At 56.7% G+C, this 22,319-nt stretch overlaps 1 protein-coding gene across 1 annotated transcript in view; it reads right to left on the bottom strand.

Annotated features, from left to right (window-relative positions):
- Nucleotides 1–20,642, bottom strand: part of PAX5 (paired box 5) — a 123,836-nt gene extending 103,194 nt beyond the window's left edge. Inside the window, exons 1-5 of the mRNA XM_074533206.1 lie at nucleotides 19,985–20,642; nucleotides 13,149–13,314; nucleotides 10,032–10,229; nucleotides 5,023–5,087; nucleotides 2,977–3,105 (exon numbers count right to left, since the gene is read on the bottom strand). Of these exons, the coding sequence (XP_074389307.1) occupies nucleotides 2,977–3,105; nucleotides 5,023–5,087; nucleotides 10,032–10,229; nucleotides 13,149–13,314; nucleotides 19,985–20,030 (604 nt within the window). The 5' untranslated portion in view covers nucleotides 20,031–20,642. The remainder of the gene's footprint in view (nucleotides 1–2,976; nucleotides 3,106–5,022; nucleotides 5,088–10,031; nucleotides 10,230–13,148; nucleotides 13,315–19,984) is intronic.
- Between the last annotated feature and the right edge of the window lie 1,677 nt (nucleotides 20,643–22,319).

Below are 22,319 nucleotides of genomic sequence, written 5' to 3'. Positions count from 1 at the left end.
TCTGGTCACTGCCTGAAGTGAGCTGAATAATAGGGACTTATGTCAGCACCGGACCTCATCAGTGGCTAATTTCTGCACTGAACTCCATCACCTGCTGATGCTGAGAGTGTGGGCAGGCATTTGTGCTCAGAGCCCTTCAAACCACTGCCTAGCTGTGAGCGTATTTTCTTATTTCTGTCCATCTGGGAAAACATAGCTCATGGGCCCTCTTATGGAGCAAAGACACAAAATACAGAAACACTCACTCATTCTGAGTGGTATGCTTTGCTTTTCTCTGTCTCTCTGTCACTGACATGTCACTGACTTGGTGAGCTCTTGTCCACCTTTGTCACTGCCAAGCTCTTCTCCAGCTGATCTCCACAGTGGCCGTGGTGCTGGTGTCATTGGAAATATCCCTGTGTTATATCCCACATCAGCTCCCATGCACTGGCCAGCCCTGCTTGGAACCCAGACATGCCTAACCCAGGGCACCCCTTCCTGAAAACACAGTGACTGCAGAATGGGACGGCTCTGCAATGTCTTACAGACGCTGTGTGTAATCCTTCATGTGCAATCCACCACCGTGTGCAATCCTTCTCATTTCTGTTAGTGTCCCAACCCCTCTTGGAGCCCTGTTCTCTCAGACAGAAGGCTGTGACACCATATCTGTGATTAAAGGCATTTCTCAAAGAGTTCAGTCAAGGGAAGAAAGCGCCAGCACTTACATCATCACACCAGATGCTGACAGCAATGTTGGATTATAGCTGGTGAGAATGGAAACAAAACACAACAACTGGTACAAGTGGAAGTTTCCTGCCACACTGCTTTCAATTCCCCAAACTGCTCCACTGCTGGGAAGTCTCTGTTAAGACTGAATGTTATATTCTCTGCAGCTCTTTGCTGCACGTATCTAAATCTGCCTAACCTCTCCTGCAGCAAGGAGCAGACACTTGCACCCTGAGTGGCACTTTGCTGAGGATGCTCTGCTGAGCTTGGGCAGAGCAGGCCACAGACAGTTTGCTTATGGTTGCACAGAGCCTTTTGAATCAGCTGCATCTCTAAAAGGGAAGCACACAGCCCTGCTGCTCTGTGTGCCAGCCCCTGCATTACCTGACAGGGGCTGGAAGGTGCCAGCTTGCACACTGCAGCACTGTGCCAGGACACTGATAGCCCTGGAGTGGGATTTTGGGTTTGTGGGTTTTTTTTCCATGAGTTGGACTTTGGTGATCCTTGTGGGTTCCTTTCAGCTCAGGGCATTCTGTGATTTTAGCCGCAGCAGGATGGGCCATGGGACACTTGTGCCCATTGATAGTCTCTATTTTAACAGCATACAGGTAATGTTAGGGACACGACAGAGTCGTCCAGAGTCCTGGACTCAGTCCTGGGGCTGCAGCAGCTGCCTGGGCTCCCTGCAGGACAGCCTGCTCCTCATGCCAGTCTGCAGCAGCATGTCCTTTAACCAAAAGTGAAAGAGAAACTGATCCCCCACCAAGGCACATCTGCTCCGAGTCCCTATTACAATGGGGGAAAAATGACACCTTCAGCTATAAAAACCAATAAAGACTGTCTGATTTGGTTTGCCCCTGTTGCTACCCAGCAAGCTTCCCACTGGGTTAAATACTGGTGACATCTGCTAATAAAATGTCACGAGTGAGGAGAACAAAACTGATTACTGAATTATATATCAAGTGCTGGGTGCAGCTGGAAGGGCAAGTGCCTCGCACCTCAGCCCCAGGCCGAGGGCAGCCAGGACATGTGCACTGCCAGGGCTCCAGGAGCGTGTGCAGGGAGGCAGAGCACTCACCTTCCACAGCTGCAGACAAAGGACACAGAGCCCCCCAAAGCCAGGAGATGGCTAAATTAGCTCTGCCGCCTGGGCACCCACATCATCACACAGGCCAGACTCGGGTGACATGCTTCTCCTCCTTATATCAGAGGGATGTGTGGCAGGCACAGAGCCTTGGGACTCCTCCAGGAGCACAATGCCCCCACCCAGACCCACGCAGAAGGACCCTGTGGTAAGCAGGACAGTAGGGAGGGCGCTATGGATGCTCCTGGGGCTCTCCTCTAGCAGACAAAGATGTTCCTGACTGTGCCTCTCCAAACCTGCAGCCCTGAGCCTATTACAAAAGCAGTTTAAGCAGCCTGCTGAGGACAGCATTATTGTCCAGCCCAAGAGCTCAAACCCCATGACTCATCCTGCCAAAATGAGGGGGGTTGCTTCAGCAATCACATGCACATTTCTGAACATGAGCTGAGAAAAGCTGAGAAGGTTCTCAGCTCTCCTTCTGGAACTGCTTTTGCTTTCCAACAAAACACTTAATCCTTTTCTCTGCAGTTAAAGCAGTGTCTTCTGACAGACACCCAAGAAATGTCTCTGTGGCAGAGGAGCCATGTGGTATCAGTAGAGACAGCCTGTGTCCTGACCTGGCTGATAAAACATAAAACTTCTACCCTACCTGCTTCAATGCATACATTTAACTATGCATTTATAACCTGGATTTGTAACTGTGCTTACTCCCACCCTTCAAGACTGACAAATGTCCCTGGTGAAGCAAGTCCTGGGAGAAGCAGCACAGCAGATGTCTATGCAGTTAATTTTCTGTCACTTTGCATATATATTTCCTATTTCAGGCGGCCACAGAGTCAACACAACTGTGTCTCTTCCCCTGTTCGCTGGCAGGAGGGAAAAGTTCCACAGTGTGGAGGAAGGCCTGGCTCCAAACTGACACACTGCCACAGCTTTGCACAGCGGCTGGAGCAGCGCCCTGCACCCGACCATTGGGATGCACCATTGGGATGCAGCACTGGACGCAGCACTGGATGCACCACTGGATGCACCATTGGGATGCAGCACTGGATGCAGCGCTGGATGCAGCACTGGGATGGGCCCCAGTGCCTGTCTGTGACCGTGGCACGTCCCAAGGGGCCGTGCAGAGCACAGACCCCAGCCCCAGCCGCGCTGAGCGCTGCCCCTCCCCGAGCCAGCCCCGCTACCTTCGTCCCGCTTGCGCTTGCTGCTCTCGGCGCCCGGCGAGGCGATGCCCAGGATGCCGCTGATGGAGTAGGACGAGCCAGCAGAGTCAGTGCTCACAGAGGACACCTGGGTCACCGATCCCGTGGAGGCTGCAAGGCAAGGACAGGCACTCCGTCAGCCACCACGGCCCCCACGGGGTGAAGCAGGAGGGCTGGGGCTCAGCTGGCCCTCGTGGCCTCAGGAAGAGCCCTCGCTCAGCCCAGCCATGCCCATCCCCACAGCAGCAGTGCAGGGGGGCAGGAGAGGCATGACCAACCCTTGCCCCATCACAAGGGGCTGGCTCTGTGTGCTGAGGGACAGGAGATGCTTCTCCTTAGCAGCCAGACGCCCCATCTCCCACAAAAGCTCATGGCCTGGGACAGCAGGGGCCCTCCAGTGGCACAGCAGCCCAGCGAGGTGGGCAGAGCCTGCTGGGAGCACAGTCATGCAGAGAGAGGAGCTGGCACAAGAGGGTCAGGACCCTCCTGGGAGCAGGGCACCCTACGCCTGCTGCACTGTGCTCTCTGCATCCTGTCAGCCCACACCACTGGCCTCTGGCCACAGAGACCTTGCACACCTGCAGCTGCCTAGCGATGGATGGCTGAAAGGCCCTGAGGTTCCCAGAAAAATGACCCAAATCGATTTTGCTTTGGAAGAGCCCTCAGAAAAGGGTCCTGTTTGTGTCCAGCAAGGGCAGACACTCAAGGGCAGTGTGGATGTGCCAGATTGCACAGCAAACACTGCCCCTGTGATGCTGTGGGTGTCCATGGCTTCACAGGAGCAGGCAGAGGAGGGAGCACCACCATCAGACAGAGCCTGTCTTGCCATGTCCCTACATCCTAGAAGTCACCACAGACCCCAGGGACAGGATGGGGGTTACACATGTGGGACCACACCAAAGACCCCCAGACAGGACTCACACGGAGCAAAGCCATGTCGGGAATCCATGCTCCCTCTATCAACTCCAAGCCCTGAGAAAAAAGATTCTTCTTCTCTATTCTTGACTTTTTTCAGGAAGAGAAACACTTAAGCCACCACAGTGAGATAAAGGGAGGTTTTTGTCCCCAAGATTGCGTCGGCATTTTCTGGACAGAAAGGTCTGAGGGCACAGGGTCAACAGCATGACTCCTCTGACCAGCTGAAAAAGGGCAGCTGAAAAAGGCTGCCCTGCACCTCGCCTCCCTTTCTCCCAGTGCCAGCACACCCTTGCCAAGACAGAAGCAGCAATTATCTCACCGTATCACAGGTGACAACATAAAGGCAGAGAGAAACCAGGGCCCCCCCAGCACTTCCTAGGGAGCAAGGGCTGGCCAGTGCCCCGATGGGTTTGATGGAACAGGGACATGAGGAGAGCAGCCCTGAGCCCTGAGCGAGCCCCTCCTGCATCCCTGCTGCATTGCAGCACAGAAACACCCACCCTCTCACAGAAACACCCACCCTCTCACAGAAACACCCAGCCAGGAGCGGGGCTGAGGGGTCTCAGCAGCCTGGGGGTCCCCTCTGGGTCACCCTCCACCAGCATCACCCCCTCAGGCTGCAGCATCACTGCTCTGAGGATGAATTAAAAGTTTCACAAAGTTTTGCTACCTCTTCACTCAAGACTGCAAGTGCACAAAGAACTATGGAAGGGATGGTTGATAGATGGAAAAAACACATTCAAAACTACTTACTGACTAATGATGCAGAAAATGTTATGAATAAGTATCCCTTTCTTGATTTATTACTTTAATTATCTGACATTCTATAGACCCCTATTAGTGGGGTTTTTTTGGTTTAGATTTCAATTTTCTGTCTCATGGTGAAAGCTATTTATCATAATAATCAGTAAAATTCAAAACCTTTTAGCAGTATTTATAAAATTCATTTACTATGTTCAGCCCTTGGAGAATGACAAAGAAGGCACATTAGCACGTGTGCTGAACTGTTTTATGCAGAATTATCTGTCCATAAGAATGATTAAAAGTTCTTCAGAATATTTGTAATCCATTATTATTTTTTAATGTATTTTTTTAAAAAGTTTTCCTTACCTATGCTGTGACTGGAAGCCGGGACCTGCTGATTGGGTGGCTGCTGCACCTTGGTCCTTATGATCCTGTGAGTAATGGGAAAACATGACCACTTAGCATTAGCCATGCAATGGCAGGAGGCATTAGACACTCTTTTTTCAGTGCAGGACACAGGCATCAATACGAAAAATGCCTTTCTGCATATGCTCCCCTCACCACAAGACCAAAGTTTGGCGGGTGGACCCAGTGGCACATTTGTGTCCCCAGCCCCTGCTGAGAGGAGAGGAGAGGAGAGGAGAGGAGAGGAGAGGAGAGGAGAGGAGAGGAGAGGAGAGGAGAGGAGAGGAGAGGAGAGGAGAGGAGAGGAGAGGAGAGGAGAGGAGAGGAGAGGAGAGGAGAGGAGAGGAGAGGAGAGGAGAGGAGAGGAGAGGAGAGGAGAGGAGAGGAGAGGAGAGGAGAGGAGAGGAGAGGAGAGGAGAGGAGAGGAGAGGAGAGGAGAGGAGAGGAGAGGAGAGGAGAGGAGAGGAGAGGAGAGGAGAGGAGAGGAGAGGAGAGGAGAGGAGAGGAGAGGAGAGGAGAGGAGAGGAGAGGAGAGGAGAGGAGAGGAGAGGAGAGGAGAGGAGAGGAGAGGAGAGGAGAGGAGAGGAGAGGAGAGGAGAGGAGAGGAGAGGAGAGGAGAGGAGAGGAGAGGAGAGGAGAGGAGAGGAGAGGAGAGGAGAGGAGAGGAGAGGAGAGGAGAGGAGAGGAGAGGAGAGGAGAGGAGAGGAGAGGAGAGGAGAGGAGAGGAGAGGAGAGGAGAGGAGAGGAGAGGAGAGGAGAGGAGAGGAGAGGAGAGGAGAGGAGAGGAGAGGAGAGGAGAGGAGAGGAGAGGAGAGGAGAGGAGAGGCCATAAGCCCCCCATGAGCAGGCCCAGGGACACCCCAGAGAAGGATGCACTGCCCTCCCCTTCCCCTCCCATCCTTGGAGGAGTCTGATGGAGGCTGCAGGGGTCTGGTCTGTCCACAAGGCATCTCCCAGTTGCCAGCCTCAGAGTGGAGCTGCTGGGTGTCAGGCACAGCCAGGGGATGGGTGTCAGCCACACACCCGAGCAGCCAGCCCAGTGAGAGGGGCAGGAACAGCTGCGACAGCGAGGAGACAGACCCTGCAGGGTCCAACAGCCCACTGAACAGGGCTGCCATGGTGCAGAAAGGGTGTCCAGACCCTGCAGGGTCCAACAGCCCACTGAACAGGGCTGCCATGGTGAAGAAAGGGTGTCCAGACCCTGCAGGGTCCAACAGCCCACTGAACAGGGCTGCCATGGTGAAGAAAGGGTGTCCAGGGCCTTCTGACACATAAACATCTTTATCTCTGCAGGAATGGAGACTGGAGCACTTGAAAGCTGCTGGACAGCTCTCAGCTGATTTGAGCAAAGCTAATCACAATGATTAATTAAGTCTTAACCACACAGACCTGCTTCTGCTATTGAAGAGTGACCTATTATTAAAATTAATGTTATTAATTAATAATTATTATTATTATTCACTCTGACATGGAGGCAGAAGCTCAGATTTGTCTGCTGGAAGGCCCCCTCAATAGCAGGGATGAGCTGCAGGAGTCCATCCCCATAAACCCCAATGCTTCACAGGAGCAGCATCAGCACCATGGGAGGGAACAATGGAGCCCTGACAGAGAACACACACCTGGCACCATGGGGACAGGGACAGAGAACCATGGGGACATGGACAGAGAGCACATTCACACCGTGGGGACAGGGACAGAGAACACACCTGGCACTGCAGGGACAGGGACCCACATATGGGGACAAGGACAGAGAGCACACACACACCATGGGGACAGAGACAGCAGAGAACCATGGGGACAGGGACAGAGAATACACCTGGCACTGCGGGGACAGGGACAGAGAACCATGGGGACATGGACAGACAGCACATCCACACCGTGGGGACAGGGACAGAGAGCACACCTGGCACTGCGGGGACAGGGACCCACACTGTGGGGAGAGAGAACACACCTGGCACCGTGGGGACAGGGACAGAGAGCACACACACACCATGGGGACAGAGACAGCAGAGAACCATGGGGACAGGGACAGAGAATACACCTGGCACTGCGGGGACAGGGACCCACACTGTGGGGAGAGAGAACACACCTGGCATTGTGGGAACAGGGACAGAGAGACACACACACCATGGGGACAGGGACCCACACTGTGGGGATAGGGATAGAGAACACACCTGGCACTGTGGGGACAGGGACAGAGAACCATGGGGACATGGACACAGAGCACACGCACACCGTGGGGACAGGGACAGAAAGCACACCTAGACCATGGGGACAGGGACAGCAGAGAACCATGGGGATAGGGACAGAGAATACACTTGGCACTGCGGGGACAGGGACAGAGAGCACACACACACCATGGGGACAGGGACCCACACTGTGGGGACAGGGACAGAGAACACACCTGGGACCATGGGGACAGTGACAGAGAGCACACCTGGCACTGCGGGGATAGGGACAGAGAGCACATCCACACCGTGGGCACAGAGAACAGGGAGCCAGATCAGGGCCTATTGAAGTTTACCATATATTGAAGTTGGAGGGGAGACGACCCACCCTGCGTTGATCAGCATCGACTCCACTTTATTGATCAATCAGGCACTTTTTATAACAGTGTTAATTCACTTCATGCACACTGCAAAATCTGAGCTCACAATAGGTCAGACATAACATACCAACTCCACCTTATGTTTCCAATACCAAGATTTGGGTTCTCAAAATTATTCTTGCTTTCCCAAAACAGCCAAAGATAGAACACCCACTTGTTATGAGAAAGCTGCCTGAGTTCTCTGATGTGCAAGGCTCTCAAGGCCTTGATGTTTGTCACTTTTACCTGTAATTAAAAATAACCTGAGAACCTCTGCTGTTCACAGAAGCAGGCAGTGAGAACCTGCTCCTCACAGCTGCCTTCTAAGCCATCTCTGAAAAAATCTCCAACAAGGGCCTCTGTCCTCCCCATGCAGAAATGCAGCTGCAGCAGGGCAGGAGCCACTGAGCGAGAGCAAGGCTTGGGTTTGTGCTGACCAGGCAGCCCCTCATTGGTACCTCAGTGGTGAACAAGGGTACTGGGGCAGGGGCTGCATCTTTTCCCTCCAGCAAAGCCCCAAAGTACACACTCGGTGTTAAATGCGAGGATAAACCCCACAGACTGATGAAACTGCAGGATTTAGCATTAAAGCCAAGTGTTTTGATGTGAATTCCAGGTTCTTTGTCACATTATTGCTCAGTCTGGGTTTTCACGGTGAACTCCTAAGCTGGCAAAAACAATTCTCTGGGTAAACAGATTGACTCAAACAGATTGCATGCATTTCTTAAAAGGGATTGCAAACCTTTGAGGGAAGGAGAAGATCTTAGCCAGAGTCACAAGCAGATGAGAAAGAATTAGATTTACAGCCAAAACTTGGTCACAGATCATGAACTGGGCAGCAGGGGTGTGGGCATTATGAGTGTGGAAGCATACAAGGACAGGCAAGAGGAACACAGAAACTGGCTCAAAATATGACTGGAAGCTACTGAAATCTCCCTTTTAGCTAGAGCTATGACTGCCTTTTCAGTAGATTTCTGGAGGACATGTGACATTCTCCTACACAAGCAGAAGACTGTTTGTAACAGCCATGCTTCTCCCATGACTCGCTGGTGTTAATGGAAGCAGAGCTTTTCCTTAGGTATTGGATATTTTCCTTTGGTTTTCCTAATGTCTGTGATATTTCTCAAACTCTCTTTAAAGGCACCATGCCCACAGAGTTACTGCATGGTGCTGCGGAGCCAGCAAGGCTGCACATGAACTGACCCATTTTTTCTTTCAGTTCCACCAACCCATGACTCGACACTCAGCCCATCAGGGCCGAGGCTGCACTCTCCCCCAGCGCTGGGGAAGCCACCACGGCTACTCAAGCGGCAACTCCATGAATGCAAATCAGATTGGGATAGCCAATAAAGGAATATTGCATCAATTTATTTCACGTCTGGACGCAAATGAGAGATTTTATAGCGAGCTGCATTCAGAGAATTTGCATGCAGTTGCACAAGTGAAAATCCCCTCACCGGCGTGGTGAGGAGGAAGCCCAGAGCAGAGTGAAAATTAACAAACCCTGCTTGCAAGGGCCGTGGGTGCCCAAAAGCTCTGCTGCTCAAGTATTCATCCCTCACTGTTGCTCTGGCAGGGCTGGAGATGTCACGTAGTATTTTACTGGGTTTTTCCAGCCTTATGCATCACCTGACTCAGGGGGAAACCATGGCCCCAGAAGGTGTAATGGACAAGGCAGCAGGTCAGAGCACCTGAAACCAGGCCTTCCATGAGCCCAGCCCTGACCTGCAAAGCCATGGCAAAACACCCAAACGTGGGACTCAGTCTCCAAATGAGATTCCCCTGCATTTTCACAAAAGCAACTCCAGGCCACTTAAGTTCTCCAAGGCAAAAAGCAGACGGTGGAGGCCCTCAGATGCTACCAACCGAATTCCCCCATTGATATTCACACTGAACACAGGCCTGGGCCAGTGTCAGCAGCACCAATTGGGTGTCAGGTGACAAAATGGGCTCAGCCCCAAGCCTTGGGTCTCTTTCTTACCCAGATGACTGCCACCCTACTCAACGGCCATCTGATCTTCCCCCCTGGGCAAAGCCTGTCCCACCGAACCCTCACCCCACAGGGCAGAGCAGGGGCTTTGCTCTGCTGCAAACACAGAGGGTCATTCCCAGCAAGGTGCTCCGACTCACAAACATGGGAAAGCATGGAAAAGAAGCCGAGGCTGGCAGAAGGACCTGCCCACCCCTAGGAAACCCTCATCACCCGCGGTGCTTCAGCACTCAGGTCAGCCTGCAGCTGCTCCCAGGCCCAGGTGCCCTGGGCAAACAGGTGAGGCTGCTTTTCTTACAAACAGCCCCAAGCAGCCAGTGCTATCAAAGACAGAGCCATGGTGACACGGAGCATCCCACCCCAGATGGGAGGCTTTACCTAAACCAGCTTTACCTGTTAATGGAGCTGACACTGGGCACGGTGTCGTTGTCACACACTCGCTCAGCAAGGAGTCTGTCCCTGATCTCCCAGGCAAACATGGTGGGATTTTGGCGTTTGTACTCTGCAATTTTTTCAACGACTTTGGGTGTGGCGACCTTTGGTTTTGATCCTCCAATCACTCCAGGCTTAATACTCCCGGTTTCATAATACCTGGGACAACATCCAAAACAAAGCTTTGGTTATCACACACAGACAGAGAACATGCTCTGAGATTTATAGAGAACATCATCTCAAGGTAACCAAACCCCAGCAAATCCTGAGATACATCTTCACTTTCACATACACATTTCCTGCCTGTGTGGTTCTTTATCACCTAATAGATTAACTTATAGTAATTGGAATGGGGCCTCAGGATACAATATATATTTTTCTGTAATAGCAAGACAAAAGAAACAACGCAAGATTAAAGGGCATGCTGAGATCCAAAATTAACTGAAAATGTGTGTTATTAATCAGCAGTGCTGGCAATAATAGAAACAAATCACACCAAAGACCACTTTTTGCAGTGGACTCTTTTGTAGCAAATTACTGTTTTTACAGAAATGCTGTCATTAATATCTACAGCTTGTTATGATTCAAAGTGAAATGAAGGCTGGATGTTGTATTTTATTTGCACCTCCAGAATAAATACACCAGCATATCTTTTTCCTATTTTACGATTTCAATACGCATTTTATGGTTTTAATAGTTCATATTTTTCAAAATGTATTCTTTTCGTCATTATGTTTTCAGTGGTTTCAATAACAAATTTTGAGGGAAAGGGAGCTGCTGATGCTGCGAGGGGTCCAGCTGAGGCAGGGTTGGTTTCTGTGACCAGCCCTTCCTCGGGTGCAGCATCTTCCCCACTGCCAGCAGCTCTGCTGATGCCTCAAAAGGTACCACCTTTCTGGTACCACCTCTCTCCACCCACAAAAGGTGAAGAATGAGATCCCCAAAGCAACATAAATCTGACTGATATTCCACATGTGCATCACACAAGATCAACAGCTTTTGGTGGCTTTGCCACCCACCAGGCGCCCACCGAGCTGCGCCTGCAGCAGCTCAGTCACCACTGATCACTGCCCTGCGCCCCCATTCCTACCTCAGGAAAAACTCACAAGCTGGAAGATAAGAATGCTTATTTGTGTGTTTTCCCTGCAACTGTCTGACACAACCATTAGACAAAAAAAAAAAAAAAAATTCTCCCATCTTTTGAGCCTGAGCAGAGCACAAACAGTCTGCACAACCAAAGTCTGACTCCCTGAAACACGCAATCATGTTCATCAAATTTTTGCCTGGCTGCCTGTTCTCAGTGTTTCTGGGAGAGCTCTGTGTGCAGGGCCTAAAGCTCCTCTTAAGACACTCACACCAAATTGCTCACACGTGTTCTCAGATACTTTGTGTGCAAATGTTGAACGCCGGTCTCCATGGGCCATTCATGCAATATCAATAATGGCAAGTGTTGAGTGTTAGAGATGGATGGACTAACCCTCCTTCTGCCCCTAAATGCTGTGAGCTTTAAGGCAGAGGGGGAAAATTTAGCTCCCCTTGCACTTCCATGAGGACATGACAAAATAATGGCAAACATGGCACCACCACAGAACCCTCCTCTGAGGGTTAAGAGCTTCACTTGCCCTGCAACAGCTGGTTACCTGCCTCTGGATGGATTTTTTAAACTGCATCTAGTACTAAAAAATTCCCATAATAAAATTCCAAATGCAAGGATCTATCTTAAGGATTCCCACTTTTCACATACAGGCACACATGCAAGAAAACGTACACACACAGAGATGCAACTACAGGGACATTTTACCTACTGTAATTATTAGTTAAGAAAATAATGAGCTATGAAATTCCAATTGATTGCTGACAACTTTAACTTAAAGTGAGGAGGGAGCAGAGGGGAAGCAGGAGCGCCGAGGGCAGCCCCGGCCAGCTGGGGCAGGCAGAGTGAGAGGGTCGTGTGGAGAACAGTGACAAAACTGTGCAAAACTGGGACCCCATGATCCCCGAACACTGACATCGAGCAACACATCCCCCGTGTGTTGTTATAAATTAAATGCCTCCAATTGTCTTTGCAGCTATGCTATGTTTGTAAGGGACTGGGAAAAAAAATTTAAAATAAAAATAGTAAAATGCTAAACAATGAAATTAACTGTGCAATTGCAACAAACAACTCAATAGTTAACTTTTCCAGATCATAAAGAAAAAACACTTTAAAAAAAAAAATCCCCTTAATATAAGTTGCCCAAGTCTGTAAGAATACCTGGGGTTCAAAACCATTTAAAAATGGTAATTTACACAAATTAAGTTTAGGTTTGCACAAAAGATTAAGGAATCAAAAAGGGAAAAAGCAAGCTTGGCATTTTTTAGCTGAATTTACACCAAATTTTAAGCAGCATCAGGAAATAATATTAATTCAGAGTTTAATATCCTGTTGCCATAGTGTTTGGAGCAGTTCTTAGCCGAACAGAGAGCTACTCCCAAAGTAGCCAAAATACCTCTAAGATGGTTACTAGTTACTCATGGTGCTCTGCTCTCTCTTAATCCAGTAGAAGACTGGAAAAACATGTTTGATTATAAACAGCGGGATAGATTGCAGAATAGCTTGCATGAACGCACGTGCCGCAACACTGATGAAATATATCATGATAACATTGTTTAAAAGGAGTCCTACTCAGGAAGCAAAACAAGTAATTTCCACAACTTCTACTTTTTTTTTTATTTTGCTGAATATGACTCCCAGATTTCCCTTCCTGTTCAGAGCAGACAGGCACAGGACATACACTATATATATAGATATATATGTGTGTGTATGTGTGTGTATATATATACACATATATATATAGATATATAGATATATACACACACAGCAAATACTCATGGCGTTCTGCACTTTGCGTCAGGATTAGAAGCTGCAACAGGGGCTAACAAGACCCACGGATATTGGCTGTTTCTTTGCAGATCAGACACACAAAACACGACTCCTCAGGAAGTCGCTCCCCCTCCCCGTTTGTTTGCAGCCCCTGGCCCTGGGGCTGGCCCCGGCACTTGTGACGGACACGGGAGGATTCGCCGTCCCCTTTTTACCTGCCGAGGATTTTGCTGACACAGCCGTGGCTGACGCGGAGCTGCCGGGAGATGTCACACGGCCGGACCCCTTGGTGGGCGAGCTCCACGATCCTTTGGCGAACGACATCGGGGAGAGGGCGGCCGTTCACGAAAACGCCCCCGAGCTGATTCACGCCTCCGTGTCCTGCAACACACGGGCAGGGGGGAGAAGGGCAGGACAAGAGCGGTGAGAGAGTTCCGGCAGTCCCGGCAGGGCAGAGCCTCCCTCCCGAACCGCCTCCCCAGAACCGGCCCGCTTTCCCCGCAGCAGCGCGGAGCTGCCCTCGGCGCCGCAATGCATCGGGCACGGGAAAGCGCTCGGTGCCGCCCGGAGCCGGTGCCAGGCCCGGAGCCGGCCCGGGCAGCGGAGGCTCCTCGGAGCCACAAATGGGGCTGGGGGGTCCCTCAGCCCACGTACTGCCTCTGCCTAAGCACAGGAAGACACCTGAAATTCAACACGCCGTGTTTGGGGTTTGGCTTTCCCCAGATGCCTTGAATTAATCAGGTGGGGGAAGGGGAAAAGAGAGAGAGAAAGAGAAAAAAGGGGAGAGAAGGAGAGGCAGAGAGATAGACAGAAAGACAGAAAAGAAAGAGAGAAAGAGAGAAAGAGAGACAGACAGAAAGACAGACAGAAAGACAGACAGAAAAGAAATTCTGCTCTCTTGGCTGATGCTGTGACCCCACAAATAAAACATGAACACTTGGGCAAGCCCAGCGTATGACTCCTTTTTGAGCAGATTTTCACCGTTCACGGTTAACAAAGTGAATTATACATCTGATGGGATCCAGGACCCACTTGGAGGAATAGCAGTGAAGCTGCGTCAACCCCATGAAGACACATTAATCCCGTGTACCAGAAGGTAATATAATTAACCCTTATGTTGTTATTCATCCGACTACTTATATTACAGAGGGATAGAGAAGCTAAAAACAAGCCATAGACATAGTACAGATGACAATTCTGGAACAAAAGTAATACAGATAATGTCTCTGTTTAAGCAGGATCGGAAGTCTACCGACTAAGCTGGCAAGCCAAATGCCTCAGTGCTTAAAAAAATTTTATACAGCACTATTTTTATTTTAACCTTGTGACTTCACTATTGACAAACTGCCGTCAAACTTCGCAAGCGCCTTGTACCATTGTAAGGGCACGTAATGAACCCGCATGAAACAGGCGATGTTCAGGGCTGTGGAGAGCAGACCGGAGCCTGCTGCTGTGCGCTCAGCGGAGCGGGAGAGGCGGACGGTGCCCGCGGCCTCGCTGCGCGCCCGGGACCCCGAGACTCGGTGAGACAGCTCCGCGGCCGCCGAGGCCAACGGGACCTGCCCGCATCGAGATCGAGACCTCCGCCCCGCGGGGCTCTGAGTGCGGGGAACCGCGCACAGTTTGAGTGGGAAGGTCCTGGAGTGGCGGTGGTCCGGCAAGGGGGGAGAGGAAGGAGGAGAGAGAGGGAAGAAGGAAGGAAGGAAGGAAGGAAGGAAGGAAGGAAGGAAGGAAGGAAGGAAGGAAGGAAGGAAGGAAGGAAGGAAGGAAGGAAGGAAGGAAGGAAGGAAGGAAGGAAGGAAGGAAGGAAGGAAGGAAGGAAGGAAGGAAGGAAGGAAGGAAGGAAGGAAGGAAGGAAGGAAGGAAGGAAGGAAGGAAGGAAGGAAATTAGAGAAAAATAAAAAGAAACAAAAAGAAAGGGAAAGAACAGGAAAAAAATGGTAGAGAAGGCGTCATTAAGACGTGCCTTCCTCAAGGAAGGGGCCGACTCTACCCCTGGAGCCCGTCCCCAGTCCCCGGAGGCCGGCGGGAACCGGGCCTGCCCAGGCCGGGAGCATCGACCCTCCAGGCGCCGGAAACAAAGGCTGGGGCCACGGCCGCCCCTTGCTCAAACCTGCCCCAGCCCCGGGCAGCGGCACCGGCGCCGAGCGCCGCTCCTGCCCGCCGGGGCCTCCCCGCCGGGGTGGCGCTCCCCGGCAGCTGCGGACCGGGGGCCCCGTCGGGCCGGGGGCTGCCGGAGCGGCGGGGAAGCCGAGCTCCGTCCGCGCCCCGGTGCGGGATGAGGCGGCCGCCCCTGCCCTGCGCAGGGAGGGGCGAGGGGCAGAGACTCGGGGGCTGTTTCGGGACGGGAAGCCCCGAGGAGGGCTCCGCGGGCCCAACGCAGAGCCGCGGTGCAGCCGGGCGGGCGGGCAGCGGGGGAAGCGAAGGGAGGCCGTCCCGGGGACCCGCCGAGCCAGCGGGTCGGGGCCGCTCCGGCCATGCCCAGCCCGCCTCGCCGTCCCCGCGTAGCCCGGACGGAGGCGGCCAGCTGCTCTGCCCACGCGGGACGAGGAAGCAGCGGGGACCGGCGCCAGGAGGGACCGAAATCTCGCTCCGGACTGTCCCGGCCACCGTTCCCCGCGGCCGTGCTGCCCCCTCGCTCCTTCCGCTGCGGCCGGCTCCCCGTCCTCCTGCTTTTTTTCAAAGGAGTCCCGACCCCACGTCCACCCTCACGCCCCCGAGGAGCCGCGGGTACGGAGATGGCTTGGCAGCAAATGACCTCGGAGGCTTCCCGGCCGCGGTCCGGACCGGAAAAAACGCACCGGCGTTTTGGTTTTATTCCTTCTGTTTGCCCAGAAATTCCTGAGGACGGCATGGATTTTCCAGAGCCGCGAGTGCCGGCAGAGGCGCGGCTGAAACCCGCCGCGGCCGCTGCCGCCTGGGCTGTCCGGCCCGTGCTCCGTGGGCTCCCGTGGGCTCCCGTGGGCTGCGTGCCCGCTCGGGGCAAGGGGCGCTCGGCGGCGGGGACTCCGCGCCCGCCCCCCAGCCCGCCGCGCACCGCGCGCTTCCCGAGCCCAAAGTTCGCCTTTGAGAAAAAGCGATTGGATTTGATGCCGGCAGAGTAAGCGCGGAGGTCGAGCGCTTGGCTGCCTGAGAGGGAAAGTACGATTTAACGGGGGCGGCAGAGTGCCAGCGTCCCGGCCCCGCACGACCCCAGAAATCGAGCGGCGGCAAGAGCGAACGGGAAATGGGCCGATGAACGGCGAGCGCGGAAAGGACAAGGGAGAGAGGGAGGGAATCTGCAGCTCTGGAACTCGGTGGTTTATTTTGCAAACAAATTTCTTTGAGCCGAAAGGCTGCGGTGCGCCGGGAAATGAGATTAGTTCTACCTTAAATTCCCTCGCAATCTCTCGCCGTAATGCAGCGTTTAACTCGCCGTGAGAGAAGATGTCATTTCACATAACACTGTGCTAATGGATAAGTCTTCCCCGACCTCTCAAGCACAACAAATCTCGGGCGAACCCATCGCGCACGACCTGTTAACTTCACCGGCTGCCCGCTCCGCCGCCCCACGCCGCGATCGTGACGCCATACTTCGGGGTTTAAAAAGAACAAAAATCTTCCCTGCAGCCCAGCTCCTCGCATTTCGCATCACTTCAATTTGTTCGGGGTTTGGAGGGAACTTCTATTTGTTTGTTTAAGGGTTTTAGTTCTTGAGGATTTGTTTTTGGTTTTTGGGGTTTTTTTTTTCCTTATTTCCAATTAACGAATTTCAAAACGTTGAAAAAAAGAAAGAATATCGTGCAGCAAACTTTTCCGTTCGTCGGAAATACCTGGCAGCTTTTTCCCCGGGGTATTTGATTTAGGGAGAGAAACAAGCATACGCACATACATGTAACATCTGTGTACTCATCCATGTACACCAGCGCGCGTCCGTGTGTACTGATGGCTGTGCATACATCCCGAGACGTGTTTATACATCCATCCGTACAGACGCACACACGCGCCGTGACATCGGCTCTCTCTCCGCGGGAAAGCAGCCCCGCACCGGCCGCTCCCGCAGCCCCCGGCACCGGCACCCCGCTCCCGCCGGGGCTCAACGTGAGAGCGGGCAGCCCGGCCCGGCCCGGCCCGGCCGCGGATGGAGAGGATCGCGCGGAGCCCGTCGCGCCCGCTCAGACAAGTTGAAGGGCAGGCACTTACTGTGCATCGCTGCGAACGGGTCGTGCTTACAGTGTATTTCCATCGGAGCGGTCCGGGGGCCGGGCGACCTCGCTGAGCTGATCTCGATTCGCCGGCGGCGCTCGGGTTTCGGGCTGAGGGAGGGAGCCCGCGAAAAAGGACGGAGACCGACCAGAACCGAACAAACAAATAGAAAAAACCCAAACCAACGCATAAAACAAAACAAGCCAAAAAACCAAAAACAACCAAAAAAAAAAAAAACCTCAAACCGAACGAAACAAACAAAAAAAAGAAAAAAAAAAAAAGGAAAAAAAAGGAAAAAAAGAAAGACAACCAAAAAGGGGTGAAAAATAAAATAGAACAAAATCCCTCAAAAGCGAAGAGTCCTGCCGCGTGTCGGGTCGCGGTATCCAAGAGCGCTGGCCGAACGCAGCTCCCGAGCCGCTCGCAGCCTCCGGAGGCTCCGTCGGGGGGGGCGCGGAGCGGCCGCCCCGGGCTCAGCCCCCGGCCTCAGCCGCTCCGCGGGCGGCTGCCGATGCGCAGCACCCGCCGCCGGGCTCCGGGGCGTTACTGGGCGCGGAGAGGGGCGAGCGCCTCTGTCCGGCGGACCGGAGCCCAGCGCTGCCCGCCCGACGGCTCTTTGTGCTGGCGGTGCCGGCGGCTGCGCGGCGGCGGCGGCGGCGGCCGAGGCGGGCGGCGGCGGGGGCGGGCGCCCCGTCCGCGGGGCTCGGTCCCGGGGCGGCGGCGCTGCTCCGCCTGTGCCGCCCCCCGCCGCGCCGCTCGCAGCAACTCGCGGCGCCGGGCGGGGCGGCGGCGGTGGGCGAGGGGAGCGGCGGGGGAAGGTGTGCGAGAGGGCGGGGAGCGTGAATGGGGGCCGGGCTCGCCGCGGCCCCGCGGGACCGGGCCGCCCCGTCAGCGGCCGCCGTCCGTCCTGGGGCGCCGGCGCGGCGCGACCATCGCTGCCCGCCCGCCGGGGCCGCGGCGCCCCCTCCCCTCTGTGTGTCCGTCCGTCCCTCCCCTCGCCCGCCGTGGGCCGCCGGGGCGGCGGCGCCTGGCTGGCTCGGGCGGTGCGCCCGGCGCGCTGCCGGCCGCCGGCGGCCGCGGGGGTTGTGGCGGGCGGCGGGGGCGGGGCGGGGCCGGCCGGGGCGGGGCCGGGCGCGGCGGGGGGGCGCGGGACCGGCCCCTCCCCGCGGCCCCGCGGCCCGCGCAGCGCGCGCGGTGGGGGCGGCGGGCGGCGCTTCAGCACCGCGCGGGCGGACAGCGGCGGGGGCGGGGCCCGCCCGTCACTCAGCGCAGCGGCCAATCGCAAAGTTAACCTGCCGGCCTCCCGCATTGGCTGCCGAGCGCCGGCGCTGCCTATTGGCGGGCCGCGAGCCAATAAAGGGCGGGGGGCGTGGCCGCGGGGGCGTAGCCACTCGTGACTGAGCCGTGGGTGGGTCCCGCTGGGGTGCGGGCCCGGGACCCCCGACAGCCTGGCCCGGCCCGGCCCGTGCGTCCGACGCCGGCCCGACGCCGCTCCCCTTGGCCGTTGGTCTCCCCGACGCCCGGACGGCGCGTGTCGGGTCCGTGGGTCCCGGCACCCGTGGGAGCCCGGGCCGAGGCCGCGGTCAGGGAGGTTCTCGGCCGGCTTGTCCTGCCCGTGATCGCGCCGGGGCTCGGCGGCGCCGCGCCCAGCAGCGGCGGGTTCCCCCTCAGGCCGCCGCGCCCGCGGATCCCGCCCCGTGGCGGTGCTGCCCCGGCCGAGCCCTTGACGGAGGCCCGGGCAGTCTGCCTCCCCTCACGGTGACCCTGGCGGCGGGGCACAGCCCGCTGCACCGGCGGCCTGCCCTCGGCCCCACCGCCCGCATGTTCTCCCACGGGGATCTTTGTGGGGACGAGGGTGCGGGAGAGCTCAGCCCCAGCCGGGGCGAGACCTTCCGGCCCCGCTGAACCCTTCAGGTCACGGCGGCAGCGCGGCCGTGCCCCGGCCCGTTCTTGGGCCGCGCGGGGCCGGTACCGCTGCCGACGGGCGGGCGCGGGCCGAGTTTTCGTTGAAGTCGAAACTGCGAGGCGCGGCCGAGGCGCAGCGCGGAGCCGGCACGGAGTCCGGCCGAAGCACGGCGAGGGCCGATCCCCGCGCAGCCCCGCAGCCCAGCCCGGGCCGTCGGGCGGCTCCCCCTGCTGCCGCTCGGCTCCTCGGCTCGGGGCGGCCGTCGGGGACGGCGGGCATGCTGGGCCCGGCGCGGAGGGGACGAGCGGGCAGGCAAGACGGGCTCACATCCTGCCCGGCCCCCGTTCCTGCCGTGAACCCCCCCTCCTCCTCCTGCTTGTCGCTCACCCGGTACTGAGGGGAAGCCCCCTCGGCCCTGCTCTCTACAGGGGCCCGAGGCGCAGAGGCTTTGGAGCGCCTCGCCACGGGCCCCGGCCCGTCCTCGTCATCCCGCCCGGCCCCGGCAGCGGTGTCCGTGCTGCTGCCCCTGCGGCCACCCCCGCTCCCGGCCGCCTCCGCCGCGCCATGAAATGCTTTATCGATTAAACGATTATTCAGGCGATTTAACTAATAAAAGGCCCCATCGATCGCTTCGAAATTGCATTCCGCCACCGAGCCGCCAGGCCGCCTCCGCGCCCTCCGCCGCCGCCGCGCTGCCCGCGGGGACGCCGCGAGGGGCTCGGCAGCCTCCGGCCATGCCCGGTGCCCGTGCCGCTGCCCGGCTGCCCGCAGCCCGGGGCACACGGACACCAGGGTGCCTCTCCCCGGCCGGCGGAGCGCTCGGCAGCCCGCCGCCGCCCCGACGGGCTCGCGGGGAGCTGCTCCCACCCCGCCCGGTGCGCCCCGCGTCCCGGCTCCCGCCGGCGCCCCCCTTGTCCGCGGAGCCGCCGGGCTCCCCGCAGCCCCCGGCCCCAGTCCCACCTGTGCGGCCGGCTCGGGGTGTCGCGTAGGTTTTCTCCAGCTCCATTCCGGCTCTTCAGGACTTGGGGAAACGGAGGCAAGAAAAAGTTTCCACGTCGTTTTGCAACCTCTTCCTTTTTCCTCTTTCTTTTTTTCTTTTCTTTTTATTGTTTTGTATTCTTTTTTCTTTTCTTGTATTTTCCGTTTTTCTTTTCCTCCTTTCTGTTTTCTTGTCTTTTCTTGTATTTTCTTCTTTATTTTCTTTTTTTCCCTTCTTTCTTTTCTTTATTTTCCTTCTTTATTTTTTCTCTTTTTTTCCTTTCCTTTTTTTTTTTTTTTTTTTTGTGAGGGGCTCTCTCAGGTTGGAATAATTCAACTCTTCCGCTCCCCGCCGAGCTTTTGCAGCTGATCACTGAGCTGAAACTAAACGTTTTAGGTGGAAAAAAGCCTCTGAAGGAACCGTGAAATGATTAAGAAACTAAAGAGCTCCTCGCCATGTGAGATCATGTCCTGTTCTCTAAAACATCACAAGATGTCCCCAGACGCAGCCAAAACCCAGGAAAACTCTGACATGTTCTGTAGCAGGAATCAAAGTTTGCTCGCAGCCGGCCGCCCCTCGAGCGCTCCGCCGCCCCGGCAGCGGCGGCGGCACCTGCCCGTTCTGCCTCCGCTGCCCCAACCTGTCACCAACTTTTCAGCAGACCGACTTCCCCTTCCCGGGCCGGGGTGACGCTGCCGCCCCCGGGGCAGTGCTCCCCGCCGGGCCGGGCTGCCGCAGGGGCGGGACAGGGAGCCGTCTGCGGGAGAGAGCCCCGCATCCCTCCGGGCCTGCCCTGCCCCGCGCCCCTCGGCCAGGGACAGCCCCTGCACTGCGCCGGGGACCGGAGAGCAGCGGCCCAGTGGAAGCGCGGGGGCCCTGGCAGGACTTTCCCGGCCTGGGGGGCTTCACTGGGGCTTCCTCCCCCCGTACCTCCCGTTCACGTGGCGGATGCAGACCCACGGCCGCGAGTGAGGGTGGGGAGAACTAAAGGGGAAAAAATCACGCGGCTTCGACCGCTCCCAAGTTTACTGGTTTATTTTTCAGCAAAACGACTGTGGGGGAAAGCGGGAAACAGTGGCCTTTCCCAAAGGCCAAAACAAATTTCGGCCCCAAGCGCGGCGGACAGTCCCGCTTCTCGCGCCCTCCGGCGCCTGCAGCCCCTCTCCCGCGGAACCCGCCGCGACACGGAACCGATCCGCTGGCGTGGGCGCAGGTGGGCTCCGCTCTGCTGCCCTGCCCGAGCTTCCCCCTCTGCCCCACGGCCGCCGTGATGTCGAGCAAGGGGCAGCGGGGCTCGGGAGCGGGGACAGCGCCGGTGCCCGTGCGCGGAGCGGCCCGGGGAGCCCCGCGCCGGGGGATGTGCCGGGGATAGAGACGCGAGGCCGACGAAGGGGCTCTCTCCCGCTGACTCGCCCGGCACAGCTTTGCCACCCCCTCACGCCGGCCCCGCTGAGCGCTAACCGGGACACAACTCTGTTTCCAAATTCTGTCTTTTTCCCTCCCGGCCATCCTTCTGCTTTCGTCGCAGTCGCATCCTAAGACCGGCGGGGCCCCAGGGGACCCCCGGCCGCCCAGCTCCAAAGTGAGGCCGACTGTGGCCTGTCTCTCTTTTGCTTCCCTTCCCACCAAGCTCTCTTCGCTCTCATTTTCTTACACAGAAATGGCCTCGGCGGAGCTTTCTGCCGGCTCGCCCTGAAACGCGACCTGCCGCTCCGGGGCAGGGGGCTCTTCCCTGAGGGAGGTGCCCCCACAGAAGAGGCGCAAATGCAGGGCAGACCCCGAGTCCCTTTCTGGTCCCTTCAGGCGCTCGCCTCGCCTCCCCCGGCCGAGCCGGCCTCGGCAACGGGAGCCAGCACGGGAGAGCTCCTCTGACCTCACGTAGGGAAAGGAACGAAAACCAGTTTATTGTCCTAAAAACAGGCTGCAGGGCTCCCGCCTCCCCTCCCGCCGCCCCGCACGGCCTGAGAGAGTCCATGGGGGAGCGGCGGCGGGGCCGCAGCGGGGCAGGCCAGGCCCCACGCGTGTGCCAGCGCGGCCGTGGCTGCGGAGACGCTCGAGCATCGGCCGGCGCGGGCCCGCGGGCTGAGCAGCTCTGCGGGGTGCGCAGCTCTGCGGGATGCAGGAGAAGGAGCCGTCCCCAGCCGCGGGGCCGCGCGGGCCGCCCCCGCTCCCCTCGGCCATCCCCGCCGCCGCGCTAACGAAAGCAAGGCGGCGGCTGCGGCGGGGAGCGACCCTCCTCGCCCCTGGCCAGCGGGCAGGGCTGGGACCCGCTCTGCCCGCCCCGCCGTGACCCCCGGAGCGCGGCTGCGGGACCCC

The sequence above is a fragment of the Zonotrichia albicollis genome, chromosome Z (genome assembly GCF_047830755.1).
Source record: "Zonotrichia albicollis isolate bZonAlb1 chromosome Z, bZonAlb1.hap1, whole genome shotgun sequence".
NCBI classification, from domain to species: Eukaryota; Metazoa; Chordata; class Aves; order Passeriformes; family Passerellidae; genus Zonotrichia; species Zonotrichia albicollis.
This window is presented reverse-complemented; position numbering and strand designations above follow the sequence as displayed.